The 22400-nt window shown below is 40.3% G+C and overlaps 3 protein-coding genes across 4 annotated transcripts in view; 1 reads left to right on the plus strand and 2 right to left on the minus strand.

Annotated features, from left to right (window-relative positions):
* The window catches only part of ngfrb (nerve growth factor receptor b), a 34727-nt gene extending 30881 nt beyond the window's left edge, over positions 1 to 3846 (minus strand). For both annotated transcript variants that reach the window (XM_069691633.1, XM_069691632.1), the window contains exon 1: positions 3494 to 3846. In XM_069691633.1, the coding sequence (XP_069547734.1) occupies positions 3494 to 3547 (54 nt within the window). In that variant the 5' untranslated portion in view covers positions 3548 to 3846. The remainder of the gene's footprint in view (positions 1 to 3493) is intronic.
* LOC138617029 (elongin-B-like) overlaps positions 1 to 22400 on the minus strand; it is a 247018-nt gene that overhangs the window by 212496 nt on the left and 12122 nt on the right. The window lies entirely within an intron of this gene.
* Positions 13392 to 21660, plus strand: slc4a1b (solute carrier family 4 member 1b (Diego blood group)). The gene is made up of 17 exons (XM_069691634.1): positions 13392 to 13419; positions 14594 to 14774; positions 15340 to 15475; positions 15599 to 15671; positions 16038 to 16080; positions 16214 to 16398; positions 17213 to 17423; positions 17573 to 17746; positions 17846 to 17994; positions 18122 to 18316; positions 18441 to 18689; positions 18852 to 18941; positions 19178 to 19344; positions 19450 to 19691; positions 19824 to 19993; positions 20555 to 20728; positions 20836 to 21660. The coding sequence occupies exons 2-17, from the start codon at positions 14618 to 14620 to the stop codon at positions 20914 to 20916; spliced, it is 2496 nt and encodes an 831-aa protein (XP_069547735.1). The 5' UTR covers positions 13392 to 13419; positions 14594 to 14617; the 3' UTR covers positions 20917 to 21660.

Consider the following 22400-nt stretch of genomic DNA (forward strand, 5'->3'; position numbering starts at 1 on the left):
CAGTAGGGTCTCAGAATATCCTTTGAGGAGAATTTGACTCCCTGAATGTGAGTAAGAATGAACAATACATTTATTACCACAGTTTGAGGATGTGTAAACACTTATGGTGATGGCACAGCCGTTTGAAGGAGGGACACTCAACATAAATTGTCAGGGTTCTGGTGTGTATGGAATGCAGCTGACAGGAGAGAGGAGCTCTACAAAACATCAAGTGTCCCCGCAGGCACCTCTGAGTCAGCTGACAGATAATGTGTGTGTGTGTGTGTGTGTGTGTGTGTGTGTGTGTGTGTGTGTGTGTGTGTGTGTGTGTGTGTGTGTGTGTGTGTGTGTGTGTGTGTGTGTGTGTGTGTGTGTGTGTGTGTGTGTGTGTACGCTTGCTTGAGAACACACCCCCTCTTGTCCTTGATGGTGTCACGGCTCATTCACCTTCAAATCTTTGGTTTTCAATTCAAAAATGTGTCTTAAAATGTTTCACACTGTTCTCCAGTGACGCCAGCATCCATAATCCAGTACACACTGTGCTTAAATTTTTTTCAATAACACTTTATTTTTTAACATCCTTTCTTGAAAACAAATGCTGACAACAGCCGTGCCTGTGTTATTTTTTGGCTGCATCCTCTGACACTATGATGTAAATGGGCTGATCAGAGTTTTATGGTCGTGGCGTGTCGGTAACGTTTGTGCCAAGGAACGTAAATCAATCTCTCTTTCTTTCTCACTCGCATGCTTACAAGACATATGTGCTGCAGAAGAGCATAGCTGTGACTGGCCCTGGTGCATGTATTGTTCTTGGGTTCCTCCCCTCACATTTTCCAGCATGCCTTCATCCTTAGTAACTAAATTAAATAGGTGTAAGTGATTGGTAGAATTTTTTTTTATAAAACATACAACTTTAGAACCTTTCATTAAAAACTAATCTAGGTAGCCTACATATAGGCTGTGACTCACAGCCATAAATGCACAAGGTGGGAAGGAAGTATATGTACCTATCACAATTAATAGAGTGGGCATCGTCAAACACACATTACCCTGGATCAGTCAGTATAATAAAGGACCAATCCCAAAATCATACATGAGCATTTGACTGCAAATGATCGCCAGAGCAGATCTAGACATTAAAAGTACCCTATAAGTGGGAGAGCAGTACTTGTGCATACTATGAAATATAATCCTGCCTTTGCTACCGCTGTCCTCAACTGTTGTTTTAGAATCGTAGATCTTACCAGACTAACACAAATCCAACTGAGTGTGCACAAATATGGTTTTCTTTTTCAGTTTTACCTGAGAAGTTAGCATTGAAGTTCGGAGACTTTCCCTGCGCAGTGATTTTAAACATTTAAAATGCTTCACTACGTGTCTTCCTCAGCTCTTCACTGACCTTTCTCTCTTTTCTTCTCCACACCTCACACTCTACCTCACACTAACCTTAAGCAACAATCATTCATTTAAAGATGAATCAAATCTGTCACTGCACACGTTCATCTCTCTCCTGCTTTCCCTGAGCTGCCCCCCTCAGATGACGCACACACCCATTGGCACAACCGTACTAACAAACTCTCATGTGAACAAACCTGTTCAGAAATATCCAACTGACACTTTTGAAATAAGTCCAAGTTCCATCATTTAGCTTCTGCTTATTTTGTCTTTGACCCTGTTCTTGCTCCGGGTATGGGCGCAACACTTAAATGTCTTGAAGATCAGAAACTGAGATTAAAGTGCGCTACTAATGTCTGCTATGAGAAAATAGATTAATAAATGGATAATGTGATTTAAGTAAATAGGTTGATGTGCAGAAAAAATAGGATGTGTAACATTTAACAAGTTGTAGCTCGACTTGCACGTTTCCTGTAATTGGTTTAAAGATGAATTTGCGGGTTGCACTCTTCAATTTTCGTCAGCCAGCTTCCCTGCAGCTAAAGCAAGAAGCAAGATGATTACACGGCAACAGGCACACGCAACTACATGTGCAGAAGCATCTGGACACACAACTTCAGCGCACCAACCAATCTTACTAATGCCCCAGTCAATTTTCAGTTGGAGGCACTTAACCTCTGGACCTCAGCTGTCAGCACTTGTTAAGCCATTAGAGTTCCACTAAACCAGCCTTCTAATGAGCTCAGACAAATTTTAATCCAGGCTCTGTGGTCACACCGGTGGCCATAACATTACAACTGATACCTCCCCAAACAACGCTGAATCATCATCTCTCATGAGGTGAGAAGAAGAGACGGATAGAGAAGTAGAGAGTGATGAGGTGAAGAGGAAGAGTGAGGGGGAGGAAGGGGGTAGTTTAGGCTCTATCAATATTGCATGTGCTGAGCCAGCAGAGGATGCATACCCATCAGTGGGAGCAGCTGTCATGTATCTGTGATGCAGCCTGCTCCAAAAGCGGGACCTTGACAAGCTCACGGCTCCGACTGACCGCTTCCTTTCAGATATAAGACTGTGAAAAATACATTTCCTTTTTGGGCCTGCGGAGGCTCGAGGGAATTAGAGATGAACCGCGGCTTCCCGGAGTTTTCATGTATCCTCTTGGGATTTCTGTTGTTGATTTTTTTATTTATTTTCTCCTTCTCTTATGTGTTTATGTTATTCTCTCTCCCTCTGTGTTTGATTCCCTCTCCTAAATGATTTACTTGTGTTTTGCCTCGTGTTTCTGTGTGGCTCTTTCAGGTCTTTATAGTCGAGGTGAGGAGGTCATGCAACTCAGGTCCGATCTGTTGGCGACACCTGGAAGTTATTTGATGTCCTGCCGGATCATGTTATGTTTACAAGGTATATTCTTGTCATCTTGATTGGCCATACTGTAAATCTACTGCATGTCTGTTTCAGAAGTTTACCTCATCCGAATCAAGGGTCTCAGGACAGATTTGTCTGGGTGTACAAACTGAAAATCCTCTTGAGCCAAATTTGTGATACGAGAACAAACTTTCACAAACTCTGTAAATTCACCAAATCCCACCCTCACCCGTTAACACACATCTTATCAGTAAGCTCCTCCACAGAGCCCTCTGCGACATTGTTATTGTCCTGCTGTCTGTAGGGCCACATGTAACTGAGAAGGGTGGAACTACAGATCCAGCAACTGGAGCTATAGAGTATCAACCAGAATGACTGCTGCATACATCCGCTCTGCTTTACATTGTCAAGACAGGACAGGTGCAAGGACACGGACTCTTACTTTATAGACCATAAAGCTTTATGAAAGACATTTTACAAGTAGCACATTAAAATGCACTTAAAGCAGTGAAATATAAACTGTCACGAAGTAAGTTTAGGTCTTTAAATCTCCCTCAGATGAAGGAGAAAGTGTACAGATTTTTCCTGCCATGAAGTGAAGCTGGAAGGGAAAAAAAGAGAGTAAACTTTCTCTCACACACACACACCGCCTCCTCCTCTCTGGGCTGTGTTGATGCGCAGGTTTGCAGTTTATCCAAGGAAAGTTCACGGCAAACATTTAACACACACGTTGATTATGTAAAAGGCTACTCACCACTCCGAGTAACACTGCCATGAAAACGGAATTCATCCTGTATCTCCTTTGCATCTTTCCAAGGGGGTCAGCGATCAGACGCGATTCGGGAGGATGCGGATCTCATTAACTTCGCAGTGGAATCAACTCAGCAGTCATTGTTGCATCTTTTTTTCTTTTTCTTTTTGGTGCGATTATTTTGGGTTTGTTGCGAGAATGAAAAAGGAACTCTCCAACTAACTGCTCGCTGACAAGTGTGTATCACTCAGTCCTTAAACACTGGCTGCGGACACAATCCCGTCAGTGAGTAAACTCCCGGAGATTGACCCATTAGATGTTCAGCTGTGTCCGCTTTTCTCCTGCCGGACTCATGTAGCAGAAGCGCTCAGCTCAAAGGCTTCAGGGAAGGACCTCTCCACGCCCACAAGACGCACACACACAAAGACACACACACACACAAACACACAAACACACACGCACGGGAGCTTGCTTTCTCTTTAACAGTAATAAATTATGGTCTTAGATGTTGTTGTTTAGTCAGCGAAACTAACTAGATTTTATTTTATCATCAATCAGACAAATGAAGCCCTGTGTAGATGATTTGTCAGGTTGTCCTGCTGCATTAAGGCGTCACTACAACGTCCAAAGACACCTGATTAAATTGAAATTTTCTCCAACTTCTTTCTAAAAGAAGTTTATTCTCTGATGAGATTGCTGTCTGCTTCTGCCTGATGCTCCCTGAAGCACTGAGCTGACCTTGTTATGTCGAAGCCTGAAGACAGAAGCAACAGAGCTCAGCATGACTTGAGGACAGGCTGCATGGATGTACCTTTCACCCAGAAACCTGAGATCCACACAAGTATACATCCAGGGGGATTAGCAGCAGAACAAAAAGTTTACATTAATCAGAGTGATGTTTTTTATCAGTGAATCATCCCATCACTCCACAAGTCTAAATTCGATGCATACAAACTGCATGTTTTGCTATACAATCCTTCTTACATAACACAAATCTGCCCCATATAAAATATATCTGTTGGAGAGAAGTGGAATGAGAGGGTTGCTGCTATCAGAAACACTGCTGCCTTTATGCATAAAAAGAGGCGATCTAGTGTTGCAAGAGGGCTGACACCTGAGGCGAAGCGTTGGTCTGATATAAACCAGGCAGCACATCATATTCTACTTGGCCCCAGATCATGACTATACATGTCATACTGTTCAGTATTGTACACAGCAGAACAGGCTGTAATGACTAGCAGTCATGTTTGTGCAACTAACCGAACATCCCCGAAGTGAAATAAATGATGCTGGATCTTTGTAATTTTCTTTTAATGGAGTCCACTGTAATTGTTGTGTTACAACACTTGATATGTAAACTGAACTAGTTGGTGCTCATAAAAAAAACTATTCCTGGCATAAGCCTAAACCACATTATGGAGTATTGCTGATGTCATTATTTAAAGAGGGCAATGCAAGCAACCCTTACAACCTTTCCTTTTTCTTTAAAACATGATCTACTTACACTAAGTTTTAATTTTCCAGCATGACTGTGCTTCTACTACAGAAAGGGTTGCAATATTAGGCTGATCCAGGTCAAAGTCTCTCTAGGCTCTCACTGATCACTATAAAAAAAAAACAATCCCAACCTCACCCTCATATTAATCATTACTACACTTGAACAATGTGATACTTCACAGCTGGAAAATATTATGTAATGATGATTAAGTAGGTGCAATTTTTCTTTGGAATTTTATGTCCATGTCGTTTGATGAAAAGGTTGCATTTTGTCATAGTGCTTGCCGAAATGTCAGTTTATTCAGCCAACATGACGGGTGTTTATTCCACTGATCTCTACTGTTACAGATTTAAAGCATGTACGACCTTGAAGTGTGTATTGATGTACTGCATCTTTACGATAAAAAGAATGACAGTTGTATCTCACATATTGATGAGGCCCTAATTTATATAGACCAGATAAAGACTAAGGGCAGTGGGAGAGAATTGGGGGGGAGGGGGGAGGAGTGCAGCAGATGAGTAAAGAGAGGAAGCAGGGTTGCTACGGGTGGATAAATAATGCATGAGTGCAAAGAGTGAGAGATTGAAAGAGACAAAGAGAACGAAAGAAAGGAAATCCATTCCTGAGTCACTTATTATGGGCCAAAATAGATAAATCATCAGATTCATTAGAGAATCAACACTTATTCTACCTGAATTCATTAATGGAAATGTGGCTTTTTGATGCTCAGATGATATGAAGAACAACACTCTTAGTAAGAACCACTTTAACAGGAATACAGATGAGACATTTGTGTTGGCTATAAAATTAATCCTATTGTAGCCCAATTACCGGGAAACTATAAGTAAATAATGGCACAAATGGTTTTGTGACTTTTTTTGGTTAATGAATGTGTATTTTTTATTGAGTTAGTGTAACTGATATTATACATCTTGTGGGAAATTTAATTAAACTTGGAAAATTTAAAGATATGTTCAAAAGAAAAATCAAACTGATATAAAATATGTATTGGAAGTGGTCGATTAAGAAAAGAAGCATTGTTGTAAAAAATATTTTGAGTGAGTGATGATTTTTACTGCTCCTTTCTCTTTAAATACGTCTTACAGTTTTGTAGCGATGAATACTAAAATAAGTTGGAATTGTAGTAAACCAAGTTAAAATCTGGATCTCTTTTTTATTTTTTAGAACAAAGGTTTTACTCATTCGTGTTCACTGAGTAAAAACAAAAAAAGAGGAGAGATTGTGCAGGCATTAGCAGATGTGCATGTAAAAACAAAACTGCATCCATTTCGTCACACGCACACTGACACACACATGCACACAGTTTTTCTGCAAGGCCGGCCACCTGAAACAGAATCCTTTTCTCGGAACCTGAGATGGGACTGTGAATGTCTCCTGGACCACCCATCCTCTGTCCCCTCACTGGTGACAGATGGGCAGTGTGTTTATGTCCCTGTCTATCTCTTGTTAGGCTCTCCATGGTCATGTATGACCCATGCTTGCGTTTTATAAATACCGCCCAATACGTCTTCTATATGTGAACACTGTTTTTCTTCTCACCTGCACTGACCTGAGAAGAGGAGACCACCTGTCATTCCCACATCAGCAATAACAGAGGAGCACAAACAGCGCCGGCAATGTGATCTACAGTGTCCTTGCAAGCTTTCCTTCTAATGTACTGTAATAGCTGCGGAGGCATCGTATGACAAGCCAAGGAAGCCCTTGAATCACTCTGAGAGCACTCACACCAATAACTGGCATGAGAGTGATATCATGTTGTGTATAGAGAGAATCTTTAGAGCGCTGCAGTGGCAGCAGTGCATCCCTGTTATGTATTGCAATCTGAGTTCGGAAACAAGTTCAACAAAACACCATCGTTATGTGCTATCAGGGTTTGAGCTGCTGACTCAGTGCAGATGCTTAATTTCATTGTGTGCTTGCTGTGTGGATGAAATGATTAAACTCATGCCAGAGTGAACCGTGGAGAGGCCAGATGGCACCAAACCCGACTTCTTCCCATGGGAATCCCTCATCTGCACCGTATTGATCTGATCTGATTTCTCCCTTTTTACTGTACATCCTTCCTCCATCCTCTGTTCACCAGCTGCCTCATCCAGTAGAAAAATAAATGAATAAATATGTCATCGCTGAGCATTCTGTACAAAAAGTTTTGCCTGATTTAACATTTGATCCTGATGAAGAGTCTAAAAGATTAATTGGCAGAAAAAATGTCCCTGTTAATTTCCTGTTCCCATTTATTTTCTTTGATCAGATCTGTGTTGAATTGTCTCTCTGACATTTAACTGGATACAGTGATGCACTAAAAAAAAATTAACTGCAGATGACACATGGTAAAACATGGTTTTAATTTAAATGTCAAATATGTTTGTTCAGGCTGTTTCTTCCCTTCTAAGCATCTCTGTCTCCTACAGGTAAAGATGCTCTGATGTTTCCTTCACCAGAAGTTTCTCTGAAAAGTGTTATGACTAAATATTTCTGCTTTACAACAAGCTTTACTCATGTTCCTTCAAAATTCAGAGTGAATGAATGAATATATGAATATGTCTCTTGTTCTGCAGAACCTGATACATGACCTTTCAACTACGGCCTGACCTGAACCCAGAGACTACACTGCCCGAATATCCACAACTTCGATGTAACTGTGAAGGTATGTGTGCCTCCACGTATGAACTTCTGTGTGTTTACATACACTGATGTCTGTGCATTTACACTGGTGTGAAACACATTTTCTGATCCCCACAGGATCATTACTAAAAAAAAAAAACATTATTTGTCTTTGTGTTGACGTACTGAAAGGACAATTTCAGGACTTTTTTGTGAGGGGTGAATTGGTCTTTGTATTGATCTGATTTAGGCAGACACAGTTCGGTTTAAAATACTGAGGTAGAAACGTGCCTCGGGCTGATGACTGTCAATGCAGCCCATTATTTATTCAGAGTTCAGTGATGTGGCAGATGATGTCCTCACAGACACAATTGTAACTAAGGAGGAAAAGGATTGTTTATGTTGTACTGAATCACTGCAAAACTTGAACCAATTAATCTAAACAAATATAGAATTATACCTGATTTACAGTTTGTTTCCATTGTTTTTATGGTAGAAACCATGAACTGAACATGAGCTGACACCACACTGCAGCATTGGTTTGGGGGTATAGCAAGTTATTAATAACAAAAGACACTGTGGCTGTCCTTAAAGGCACAATTCTCTTTTCACGCAAGCTTGCATTAAAAACACAGATAAATGTGTCTGACTTTGCACGAGGGTTATCTGTGGAAACTCAATGACTGTTCAGATGGTGTGAAGGAAGTCAACCTCTATGGATAGTATTCAAGAAGAAAACCATTGCTCCATGAAAAGAAACTTGCTGAATATTTGCAGCACATTCTTTGGACAGATTAAGCCAAAATAAATGTGTTTTGGTCCAATAAAGTCGAGCATTTTTGGCCTGGCCAGGATGACCACAGTGACTGCACAGTGCTCACTGTGAAACATAGTGTTTGTTATTGTTGTAGAAGACAAAACTTTTTAAATACAAGTTTGTATACTCAAATACAGAATAAAAAGATGACTTCCAGTCTCAAGAAGCTGGGCAGGAGATTAATTTTCCAAGTTTTTTTTTTTTTTAAAGAAGAAACATCGTAAAAACTCAAAGCTGGCTAAGAATGTCATGAATTTATACATCAGAACACCCACAGATTATTTTAAAGTCGAAGGCCAAGCAAACAAAACCACTCCAGCAGAGATCTGCTAATACGAATAGCCTATGAAAAAAGAAGAAATCTCACTTCAGGTTGTTTAACTTTGTTGCATCAAAGTTGTATGTTCTGTTCTGATGTGAAATTTAAGAGAAATGCAACTTTTCTTCTTCCAAATGGATTCCAACATTTGTATGATTAAACAGTCAGAAGGCTCTACAGCAGGCCTTTACTGGTTCACCCAACATGAAATACCTGAAGTTCCAAAGATGTCTGTAATATGACATCAGTAATATTTTACTAGTAATACTTTTTATATATATATAATTCAGAAACTGCAGCCTGGAAAATCACTACTGGCTGTCAATGAACAGGAAGAGTGAAACACATCTCATTCAAAGATCTCACCACTGTCACTGTTGATGATGCTGTGATGAATAAAACAATGCTGCCCCCTGCTGAGCTGAAGACCATCATCCTGTTCAGATGAAAACTGCTGGCTAAGCTGTCCATTAGAGGAGTCCTTCTCATGTTTTAAAGAGCTAGCTAATAAAAATAAAAAACTTTTATCATAATAGATCATATTTTCATGAAATTTTGACCATTAATTATACCACTACCATCTCTGGGGAAGTGGTGCCAATCTTTATTTTCTCCCAAAATAGATGCAACATTTCATGGATGCAGTGAATGATGTTTGCAAGCAGTCAACAAAGATAACAGAACAAAACATTACAGAATCTCTTCTTATGTATTTGTGATTGACAGTAGAAGTAGTGTCTCCCTCATGCCTCACCCGTCCACCAGGCACCTTCAGTGGTTTCTCTCTCTTCCACTGGTCACCTGACATCTCCTGTTATCAGTCTCCTGCTTGCACAGCTGCTCCTCAGCTTTTGGGTTAACAGAGCAGACAGCAGTTTTCCAGATGTTTTTGCTGGATCGTTGTCTTTTCTGACTCCTTCAAACCTATTGAACTGCCTTTTAACCTTTACTGTGGTGTCAAGTGTCGCTATTCATGCTATATAGGGCATGAATAGGGCAACAGAAAGGGTTTGGTCAACCCTGGTGTTTTCCTGTTCGGACCAAAATAAATTCTCAGTGCATGTTAACCCCCTCTGATGCTCAATGACCATTTTCCACTGACGTGATGGAATATTTTTTGCAGAAAAGACACTAAAATGTTCTTCACTTCTGTCTCCATCTTCAACAATTTAATGAATGGCAGATAAGTATCAAATTTAAAAGTACACATTATGAAATTAATATTAAGTGTTTATCTATATTTTTTTTCACTCCTACTATAGATCGTATATAAAATGTTGCAACTATGATGGATAAGTGAAGAGTACATTGCTATTTTCACAGAGCATCCATTGAACTGTCTCAGTATCATTGAAAAAACTTGACAGGTAAGACTGGATTTATTAATTGAATCATTATATGTTGTTTATATTATTATTGTTTATTAATGCATTTTTCTTTAAAGAAGAAGAGAATGATTAAACCTTAAAATAAGCAAAATAGCTATGATTTCCTGTTGTTGATCAAAACCAACAAAATAAAAGCTACATAAAATAATAAAATTGGATAAAATTCTGCTTTTTAAATTAATGATGCATCACCATTCATATTCTACTGCTGATGTCCTCTATCTACAATTTAAACATGTATATATAGAACAACTGAGCACTGACATTGGTAGTTTGATGCTTGATATCTGAAACACACAACACCTTTTGAGGTTTTTGTTAAATTTGGGTTAGTTCACACCTTCTGCAAAATAATCTATAATATCTTGAGGATGTGAAGCTTAAATTGTAACAAACCCTGTACCTTGTACACACATGTAGTATTCTGTATGTGCAGGCACATTGGTCATTTCTTGTGTAATCTTTTTTGAGATATCTGTATCTGCAAGATATATTTATGTTTTCACATGTGCAGCCATGCATATGTAAATGCACAGTGTGTAGTATCTCAGCTAAAATCTCTAACAAAGTCAACATACAGTGTGAAGGTTACCGTAGTAACTTATGGAAAACAAGCCCTCTTACACAGTTGTAACACTGGCCAACCCGAGAAGAGCAAACATTGTCATCTATGATTTCATGTTTTGTTCACTGTTCTTAAGGATGAATGACATGCTGCTATGTAATTGCCATTTCTGTTGACAGATCAACAGGAGATCCAGTGAAGGATCTGGGATACTATGGCCTCTGCCTCTATCTCGGGAATGTAAGTGAAAACATACACACAGTGTTTACGTGTTTTTCTATTGATTAAAAATGGTCTTTTAAACCTGTAGAAAATCTTTGACCTAAAGTATGCTGTTTGAACTTAGTGTGCAGAACAGCTTTTTCTATCCACTCCAACACATTGCAGAGTCAGCCAGATGAGCTGTGGGAAATTCAATTTAAAAAACATAGAAAGTTGAATGAATACAGAATCACACCAGGGAATACAGATTAGGATCTCTTGGCTCCTGCTTCATTTTTTGCTACTCTTTGTTCATCTGTTTCTGGTGAGTTTGCTGGAAATCACCCTTTGCTGAATAAAACAATCAAATGTCATTTAAGTGTTAAAAATCAGATCAGTTAATGTGATTCCATTTGTTTTCTTTACTCAACCAGAACAAAAGTAATCCTGAGGTCTCCATTTACATCCCTTTCAGAGGGTGAGTCACTTTCTATTCAAGCTTTCAGTGCCATACTGAACTACTGTACTAAAGTTGATGAACAATTTATTTCAAAAATGTCTCTTTTTGTCACATCTCAGGTTTTGATTTCAGGACAGTTACGAGATGTGGACTATCTTGAAGGAAGCACAAGAAAAGAAGATGGAAGCCAACTTCAAACAAAGTTTCACTCTCCACTGAAGTTGAAGGTGAGCGGACAGGCCTGGCAGTGTAATCCAAGCCTTTGTTGTCCTCTAAACACGGACATTAAAAGTGATAATATGGTGGTTGAATAATGACACAGTGCGACTGGTTTTCTAATACCAAGTCTCTGTATTTACTATCAATATTATGGGTGCTCCCAGAACACACTGCTCTGCTAGATGTGTTGTAGCAGAGAGAATTAGAGTGTATGTCCACGTGTGTGTGTGTGTGTGTGTGTGTGTGTGTGTGTGTGTGTGTGTGTGTGTGTGTGTGTGTGTGTGTGTGTGTGTGTGTGTGTGTGTGTGTGTGTGTGTGTGTGTGTGTGTGTGTGCACGCGTGTGTTAGTCCCACCCATTATCAGACAGCACGCACCGACACATACACCCAGAGGCAGCTTTGAAGAGGTAGTGTTTATAAAGTCATGTTTTTTTGACATTCTGGGGTCAGTCACTTGTCACTGCTGTCGGTTTGACGAGGGCCGGCTGGAGGTAAGTCTCACCTCTCCTGGTACAGTTATGAATGGTGTTTGCGCAATAATACAAGTAAAGCTGTAGGTTTGTAGTTAGAAAAATATGGAAACTGTGCACTTCTTAGAAACAGCACAGTTGCTCTTATTGTCTTACGGTCAATGCTGCAGTAGGATGCAGGATGTTCCTCTGTTTGGTCTTATTCATAAGGAAAAGACTTGACTGACTCCGAAAACACTGAACATTGCAGATTTTGAAACTGAGTCGGCAAGGGGAACGACTACGCAGCAGGTCCAGTTAGATTTACCACAATAAATAAATATATTTGAGTGTGGTGGACCTGACATTTTTTAAGTTAAGGAAAAACAAACATTTTATGCTGTATGAAAAAAAATATTTAAGAAATTAAGAAAGTTTCCTTGGTGCAGGCATATATATTTCAATTATCTTTCAACAACCATGATTATTATCTGCCTACTTGTATTTCAAAATATATTATATTGTTGATGCGTTTTTGTCTATATTTTTTGTGTGTATGCAAAATCAAACCAGTACAATTACAAATAAATTATCATCCCGATGCAATTTGAGACACTTGGCAGAAACCTGCAAATATATATTTGCAGACACATGCACCTGTGTGTGCACCTTACACTTACACCTACTCATGTAAGCCGGCACATACTGTATAAGAATGTGCATATTTCAACTGAATGATTCACACATGCACAAAACCACACACACGGTCGAGGAGGGGACATTACGTCGATTTACTCATTTTAGTCTGGCCCTCATTCTTACCATTACTGCTTCTTGCTTAATCCTCATCTTAACCTAACCCTTATTTAACACTAACGCCTGAACTCTTCACCCCAAAATGTAATGACTTATGTTATGCGGAGTTGCTTTTTGTCTCTAAAAGGGAGTAGAGTCCCCATAATGTAACTGTGTAAACACATTTCTGTCCCCACAACATGTGTAATACACACACACATGCTGTAGATGGTGTTTAGTCAGTCTAATCCGAATCTTCCACCCCTTTGCTCAGCTGTGTTTTGGAAATAAATCGTTTTGTTGTCACTGACAACTTCAGATCCAGTCTCAGATAAAAATGGACACTCTGCAGATATCTGACATACTAAAGACACTGAAGTAATCTCACAACTACAACCTCAAATCAAAATTGAACAAGCAAAGTTAAGATGAACTTCATTATATTTTTGGATTATTGATATCCGTCCCAAACATAGGTTCTCAGTTAAAAGTATTTGCTATGTTAATGTAAAAATATATTAATTGTGTCAATTGTGTCTGTTCCAGCTGCCTGAAACATAAACACCAACGCTAACCCAAGTGCAGAGTGTCAGGTAAGGGACACACACACACACACACACACACACACACACACACACACACACACACACACACACACACACACACACACACACACACACACACACACACACACACACACACACACACACACACACACGGACACAGTATCCCCACTCCAGACACACGACATGTATTGACAATCCAAACATGTCCAGGGTGCGCAGTCAATCATATCCACACTGGAAACCAGCGGTGACCCAGAGTTTGGAGCCGGCTGGTTGTTTGTTTGTTGAGGCACGACTGCCACCATGTTTACCTTAATGACACAAAGTGACACCTGGACAGCAGCCTCTCACATTAGCATGAACTGGTGCAGATAGGAAGATTATAGAAAGGACAGCACCATCATGTGATGCTCCAGGTTGCTGCGGTGGAAAATAACACCCATAATATCAACCGTGTTTTTGTAATGCAGTGATGCATGAACGTGATATTATCTGAGCTCTGAACGGAGAATAGCTCACTCAAAATCTACCAACTTCTTCAACAATCTTCCAACTCCTCCATTTTAATTTCACTTTCAAGAATCTGAGATCAGCTTTCTGGTGTCAAACTCTGCACATACATCATTCTGCACATCAAACATCCAAACGAAGTTACATTGTGCCAAGCACATCTTTGAGTGAAAGGGTTTTAAGTGTTTCAAATACACTTTGTAACTTGTAACTAAAATGTTTTATTTGACATTTAGTATTGTTATAATTGCAACTAATATTTTATGCTTGTAAACTCATTTCACTCCATTACTACATTACAACTTTTTCTGTCTTTTTAGAACCAAATTTACTTTGTGTGATTCCCTGGATTTTTTTGTTCTTAGTGGAGGAACAGTTCAGCAAAAATGAAATGTGGTACAAAAAAGAGACAGTAGGAAACAACCAAAACATATCAATGTATAAAAGATTATGATGCATTTCCCTACTACTTTACATAACCTACTGAAATAAATGCTGTTTAAACTTTTTATTTTTTCACTAAATTCAGGTTAGACAGAGGCACTATGACGTACACTGACAATTGCTGCGGGAGGTGCAGCTTGAATTCATCCACCTGTGCGCGTCCAAATGTTTCCTCACTTGTACCTGCGTCCTGCGCTCGTGTCCATCTCAGCTGGTCTTCACCTCTTTGTTTCTTTGTGCCCCTCAGAGGTACGTGAGGCTCAGGGAGCTAATGAAGGACCAGAACCAGCAGGCCTACTGGCAGGAGACGGGGAGATGGGCGGGCTACGAGGAGAGCTTCGACCCTCAGGCGGGGGTGTGGGCGACCTCACACATCTCTTACCTCACCTTCAAGAGCCTCATCCAGCTCCGACGCACCATGACCACAGGTTGGTGAGGAAAATCAATAAAAATGTAACATATATATATGTGTATAATATATATACATATATATATATTATATATATATGAGTTAATATGTTGCGTATAGCATGACATAACATGACACTGCCGAACATTTGTTAATAAATTTGTGAACAGAGTATTTGTGCACTGTAGTCTTACTATTTTTGATTAAGTGAAAGTTCTGCTTCCCCCACTGGTATTTGTCAACAAATGTGAGGGTTACAAATCATATCTTTTGTACTCAGTGTAACAGGTTCTATTCAGTTTACATAATAGTATTACATAAAATACATTTAAATTACATTAAAAAACATAAACAGATTTTCCTTTTCTTGTGATTGTAGTATCATTGTTGTGGTGGTCTCAACTCTACTTTTCCTCTGACAGTATGTTTAACCATTAGTGTGCTATAAATAAACCCTTAAATGCAGCAAGTTGTGGCACTTTCACTCCCTCTGTCAAGCTCTCATTTGGTCTGATCGCCGTCCTTAAATACAACACAACCACACGATGATGTCTGAATGTTTTCCAACATTTCCTTTTCTTCAGGTGTGACAATTTTCGACTGTGAAGAGAAGACACTGGCCACCATCGCCGAGAAGATGGTCAGCGAGATGGTTAACAAGAGGGAGATCAGGCCAGGAGACCGAGAAGAGGTGCTCAAGTCTTTGCTCCAAAACCGAAGGTAACTTCCCAGACATCACCCAACAGTGACTCAAACACAAAGGACCTACTTTTAGGCATTTAGCTGAGACTATTATCCAAAGCTCCAGATGAGAGGAGAAGATTTGTGGTTTTCTCCCTCCAGCCAATCATCTGATCCTGAGAGCCAAACCCTGACTGACGGGATGGACCTGCAGCGATTCTCGGTCAAGGAAAGAGTAAGTTCTTCCACTGAAGTAATAATTTAATTAAGGAGCTGATAACATGACAATAGTGAGACAATTTCTGCAAATGTTCTTTCATTAGTTTAGAAAATCTTCAGTTTTAAGAGCTGCAATACATGCGGTTATCGCAGCGTGCAAACATTCTGCACAGATACGTATTCACAGCTGTAATGTTCAGAATGAAAATTTCTCCCCAGATTAATTGCAAATACTGATATTCACAGATGTGATGATGTAATGAATAGATCATCCAAACATACTGTATCTGCAGTCATTTACAGTAAACACAGATGATCATGGCAGGCTCCTCTAAAAAAAGAAAGAGTGATAATAATGTTTGTTCATTCTGTGTTTCTTTAGAGGGATGAATCTGACCGTGTTGAGGCCTCAATGGTGCTTATAGGTGAGACACTTTTTCCCTTTTTATGTAGGATCCGTAGTACAGTGTTTATTGTTTGTGTTGACGTGTTGAACACACACTTCCATTTAAGTATGTGTTGGCATATCTCTGAATATATATTCCTCTTTGCATCCAGGAGCCTTGGACTTTCTGGAGAAGCCCACAGTTGTTTTTGTGCATCTGAAGGAAGCAGCGGTGCTCGACTCAGCCTTGGAGGCCCCGATGCCCGTACGCTTCGTCTTTGTTCTGGTCGGCCCCAGCAAGACTGACATGGACTACCACGAGACTGGCCGTGCGATGGCAGCACTAATGGCTGATAAAGTGAGTCAGCTGAGACTAAGTAGTTCAAACAGATGGTGACAATGAAGAGGTTGAGCCTGTTAAACTCTGGTTGCAGGGCAGTCCAGTGACAATAGTGTTACTGTTGTGCAGTCAAGCACGTGTGTCCAGCACATCTTGAATCGACAGTACTTCAGTTTAAAGCTGAGCAGCCAGTTTGAATCAAAGTAACCCACACTACACAAACACTATTGTCCCTGTGTGTGTAGCAAGTACAGTGTGCACCCACATTTATAGGTGCATCTTACTAATTTAATAATGTGCTCTTAAAATAACAGTAAAATATTGCACCACTGACTTAAGACCAGGTTTCTGTTGGTCACTTGGTCAAAATAGCATGCACCAACAATACGCCCGACCGAACTTCATTTTAAGACCAACACGGTCATGGGAGCAAGTACATTAAACAGAATTGGTGCTGGATGGGAAATATTCAACTGTGTCAGTCTGAAACTCGCAAAGACACTTGCGTTGCACTGGACGCTGCTTTACACCCGGTGTAAGATAGCGCCCATCATGTCAAAGTCATGTTTCACTTCCCCCAAGTGGTGAGGGGGTGGGAGCTATCGTGGGTCGCAATTGATTCCAAATTCAATATGTGAAGTGTTTCGACTCTACAATAAATGACATTTAATAATTTGGAGATTAATAATATCTGTACCACTTGTTCAGGAAAAAGAAATATCTAGAACAAGCAGAAGTACAAACACTCTGAAAACATTACACCCCTCGCGTGATGCTGCTTCCTGACCTCACGATCTTCAGTCCTCACATCCAGCTCCTCTCTCTGTCTCAGGTGTTCAATCAGGCAGCAATTCGGGCAAAGAGCGCCCGAGAGCTGACGGAGGCTTTGGCCGACTTCATGGACTGCAGCATCGTCATCCCGCCCACAGAGATCCAGAGTGAAGCGATGCTCAGCTCCATCATCAACTTTCAGAAGAAACTACTGCAGGACAGAGTCCAGCCCTCTGATCCGATGCTCCGCCTCGACTCCAAACCTCGGAGGGGTGAGTACACACCCAAAACTACACTATCAGTCATGGTTACTAAATATAAACACTCAAAGAAATCAAAGTTATTCACTAAATTTATCGTAGATTCACCTCAGATTTAAATTTCCTCCAAGTTTCCATCGCTTCTGGCCCTCCTCCTGAAGATCCCCTGTCTCGTACTGGTCGACTGTTTGGTGGGATGATGCGAGACATAAAGAGGCGTTACCAGTATTACAAGAGTGACCTCACCGATGCGCTTAACGCCCAGGTCCTCGCTGCCATCATCTTCATCTACTTTGCCGCTTTATCCCCTGCTATCACCTTTGGAGGACTGCTGGGTGTGTAAATATGAGTGTGTCTGGTCTTGTTTTGAAGACAGGCTACTTCTATTTCATGTAATAGATCCTGTAAATATCTTTTAATCTTTGCCTCTGCAGCCGATAAGGTGGACAACATGATGGGTGTTCCAGAGCTCCTCATTTCCACCAGCATTCAGGGAATCATCTTCTGCTTTGTTGCTGCTCAACCCGTACTGGTTATTGGTTTCTCTGGTCCGCTCTTAGTGTTCGAGGAGGCCTTCTTTGCTGTGAGACAACAACTTTGTTTTTAATAGTTTCTGTTCAACTTTTGCATGCAAACTGTTTTGTTTCCCTCATGCATACAACAACAAATTGAGCACCAAGTTGAACTCATCCCCAGTTTCTTTTGTTCAGTTCTGTAAGTCCCAGGACATTGAGTATATTGTTGGGAGAGTGTGGGTCGGCGTGTGGCTGGTCATCATCGTGGTGGTCATTGTGGCCTTTGAGGGCAGCTTCCTGGTGCGCTTCATTTCACGCTTCACCCAGGAGATCTTCTCCATTCTCATCTCCCTCATCTTCATCTATGAAACCTTTGCCAAGCTGGGGAGGGTAAACCGTCCATCCTCATCCTCATATTTCATCTGTTAATATGAAATCTGAGACTTTTTATCTTGGTTTGAACACATTAACAGTGTGTGATCCATCTTCCATCGCTCTCTTCTCTTCTTTTTAGACCTTTAGGGCACATCCGTTGATTTTAAATTACGATCATCTGAATGCAACTATAGAGAATCCCTGGCACCCAAAAGTGGATGAGACCGTCATCTATGACAATGGCACTGGCAACACAACTGTTATTATCAACACCATTAAGCCGCCTTACCCTAACACAGCCCTGCTCTCCATGTGCCTCATGCTTGGCTGTTTCTTCATTGCTTTTTTCCTACGTCAGTTCAAGAACGGGACTTTTCTTCCTGGAAAGGTGAGCCGGTTGTGGAGTCCACAGGGTATTTTAGTCCTTTGAATTTCTACAGAATAAACTGACTTTGTGAGCAGTCCTTTGAACTTTGAATCAAAATTTTTATCACATTGAATCTCTAAAATATTTTTGATTTTTGTTTGGTTTGTGATCTCTGCTTCCCAGGTCAGACGCCTGCTTGGCGACTTCGGTGTGCCAATTGCCATTTTCCTCATGGTACTCGTGGACTACAACGTTGAGGATACCTACACTCAGGTTGGCTGGTGATTCTGAGCTACAAAACCCAGTTTAGCGTTGATCCAGAAAGTATTCAGACACCTTCATTTCATCCATCGATCTACACTGAATGACCCATAATGACAAGTTTTTAGAATATTTACAAACTCGTTAAAAATCCAAACTGAAACCTTTCATTTACAAAATTATTTAAAAAAAAGAATCAATCAAGAAAATGTTATCCGTTTATTACACTGGTGTCTTTTTCTTCACAGAAACTGGTCGTTCCTAAAGGTCTGGTGGTGTCCAACCCAGACAAAAGAGGCTGGCTCATCAACCCCTTTGGAGAGCACAAGGGTTTCCCTGTGTGGGTGATGTTTGCCTGCTGTATCCCGGCCTTTCTCGTCTTCATTCTCATCTTCCTGGAGTCTCAGATCACAACGTGAGTCATTATATCTCAAGCTATATCACTCACTGAATCATCAACCTCAGAAAACGTTCCTGGCTTTTAACGACAGTTTGATTCACACTCCATGTCTCTGACTAGTCTCATTGTGAGTAAGCCTGAGAGGAAGATGGTCAAAGGCTCCGGGTTCCACTTTGACTTGCTGGTTTTAGTCGGCATGGGCGGGCTCAGTGCAATATTCGGTGTGCCATGGCTCAGTGCTGCCACGGTGCGGTCTGTCACCCACGCCAACGCCCTCACCGTCATGACCAAAGGTCCAAAACCGGTGATAGAGAAAGTGATGGAGCAGCGGATCAGTGGCATCCTGGTGGCTTTACTTGTTGGTAGGTGTCTCATCACCTAGTCTGAATGTTTCTTTTCTACAACAGTATGTCTGGATTTCTACAGGTAGATCATTTACATGTAAATCAGATTTTGAAAAGTACACTATCCTTTATCTGTCTTTTTGTTTTAAGGTCTGTCAATTCTGATGGAGCCAATCCTAAAGATGATTCCCATGTCAGCCTTGTTCGGGATCTTCCTCTACATGGGAGTCACGTCACTAAATGGCATCCAGCTGTGGGACCGTATCCTGCTTCTACTCATCCCTAAGAAATACCACCCTGATGAGCCCTACGCCACCAGGGTAAGAGTCCCACGTATACATGATAACTGAGCTGCAAGGTGCTAATGTTAAGAGGGTGAACAGAGGGTCTGCTCCCATTATGGTTACTCAATGAAAATGAATGAAGCTTGATGATGAGATGTCGCCGTATGTGATATTAAATTATCTTACATCACAGCACATCTCATAACATCTGGTAACATATGTTATTTTCCTGTCAGGATGCAGTTTCATTAAATCATGTTATATGTGAACATTTTGGGGCACACTGGATGGTATTTGAGACATGTATATTTGCATACTTGACAACATTTAAATGAGCTTTAATTCAGGTTTTAACCTTTCAATGTGATACTAAATTTGTCCATAAACATACACATGTTGGCCGACTGCAAAAGCCCTTAAATTGCATTCGCAGGCAAACAATGTCTGAACCAACTCTGGTGCCAATTTCACAAAATAAATACAAGTACGAGCCTCAGGGTGGCACCAGAGGAGCACAAGTGGGGTCACCACAGTCAGTGGGTTTAATCATGGATAATGAACATCATGTGTGCATGTCTCTGTATGTTGCGGACACAGGTGAGCACAGGACGGATGCACCTGTTCACGGCCATACAGGTAGTGTGTCTTGCCCTTTTGTGGATTGTGAAGTCCAGTCCTGTGTCGCTCGCACTTCCCTTCATTCTCATCCTCACCATCCCTCTACGCATGTTTATGACTGGGCGTTTCTTCACTGAACTGGAGATGAAATGTGTAAGTGGCTTGTCACTTCAATGAATACAGTGTGGTAGAAAGTCAGACTTATGTGATGTCCTTTATGCTGTGAGTATCCAACTGTTTCTCTGTCTGTCACGTTTTAGTTGGATGCTGATGACGCCAAAGTGACATTCGAGGAGGAGCCGGGTCGGGATGTATACTGTGAATCTCAGATGCCTTTGTAGACATCTTCCATGACAACTGCCAGCACTTTTTATATTTCAACAAAAATATATTTATTTTATATGTGGCTCAGGTTAATGTCTAACTTACCTGTGGGCACAAACATATCTTAACTGTGTTTTTCATGAAAAATTCAGATATAGATTCTCTATATGTGGTGTCTATATGGATAATATTAATATCTTGTATAAAGCTGCCTTGGTCAAAGGTTCCTGAAGAATTTTCAACTGTCCCTCAGGTCAATCCTTTACATCACTGAAGCTGGAAATATACTCATTTATATGTTTTTACAAAAAAGAAAGATATAATAAATGCAAATGGTTTTTAAAGTACAATGGGTGTAAAAGAGGCAGTCCAACATAATGTAGAAAATCATGCCAGCATTCCAGAAATAGAAAGCTTGAATGGTGGAAAATGGTAGCAATAACTGAATGTTTTGTCCAAGCAATCGCACACTGAATGTAATGTTAAAGTTATTCTTGTACTCACTGACTTGATGTGTGTAAAAGCCAAACTCTAAATGAAGGAATATGTGATTTTTAAGGCACGGATGCAATCAAGTATTTAAGAAAGAATGACCAAACTGGTAACACTGGGGAGCAAAAGAACAACAATGCTGTGTGGCAAAGCAGGAAAAGACTAAATGTTGACATTTTTGTGTGTTGTTCATTAAAAAAATTACATTGTGTAGTGTTGCTCTCTTCTTGTTATCTCCCTATAAATAATAATAATTACCTTCCAGTAAATCCAGCCCATTATTTTCTCCAGATTTTGTTATGTTTTAGCTATCATTTATTGATTACTTCTCACTCTTATATCTTTGGATGTTGTTGGAAAAATTACTCAGAGGCTTGGTTCAAAATCAAACATATCGGACATTTATTCTTGCAAGAAGGAGCAAATACATCCACCCTCAAAGAGTGGTGTCCAGCAGTGCTTCCAGATCTCCGTAGGGCAGCTTTTAGACAGTGTGACAAACAGTTGACAGTCACTCCCATTCCCTTTGTATCTGTGTATCTGCTTTCGTATGGTAATACTGAGTTGGTTGTAGGTCACAAGATAAGGACACAGGGGAGTCGTCAATTAGATGCGGAAAGTAAAACAAAAAGGAATCACTTGCAAATAAGAGAGAAAACAAATCTTTTTTTTCCATCAGATGTCTGTTCTTGATTCAGTTTATTCACAAACCAATTAAAGTAAAATCCCATATGGAAGTATGTGAAACTGGACACGCTGATAAGTTATCTGAAGTTTGAAAATAGGGTCTCAGACACTAAGGAGAGAGTACTTATAACTACCACCAATGGACCACAGACATTCATCTCATAGGTGTAACTAAACATTGATTAAGAAGAATAGAACAAACAATTTAACTGGACTTCTGGGTAGAACTAGTTTAGTCTGAGACACATAAAAAGGGGGGGGGGTGTTAAATCCAGTTGATTATTTAATACAAAATTACAGTACATTAAAATAATGTGCCAAT

The sequence above is a fragment of the Brachyistius frenatus genome, unplaced genomic scaffold (genome assembly GCF_029030835.1).
Source record: "Brachyistius frenatus isolate BFR_SWC_R1_liver_20210118 unplaced genomic scaffold, ASM2903083v1 Contig_11, whole genome shotgun sequence".
Taxonomy (NCBI): Eukaryota; Metazoa; Chordata; class Actinopteri; family Embiotocidae; genus Brachyistius; species Brachyistius frenatus.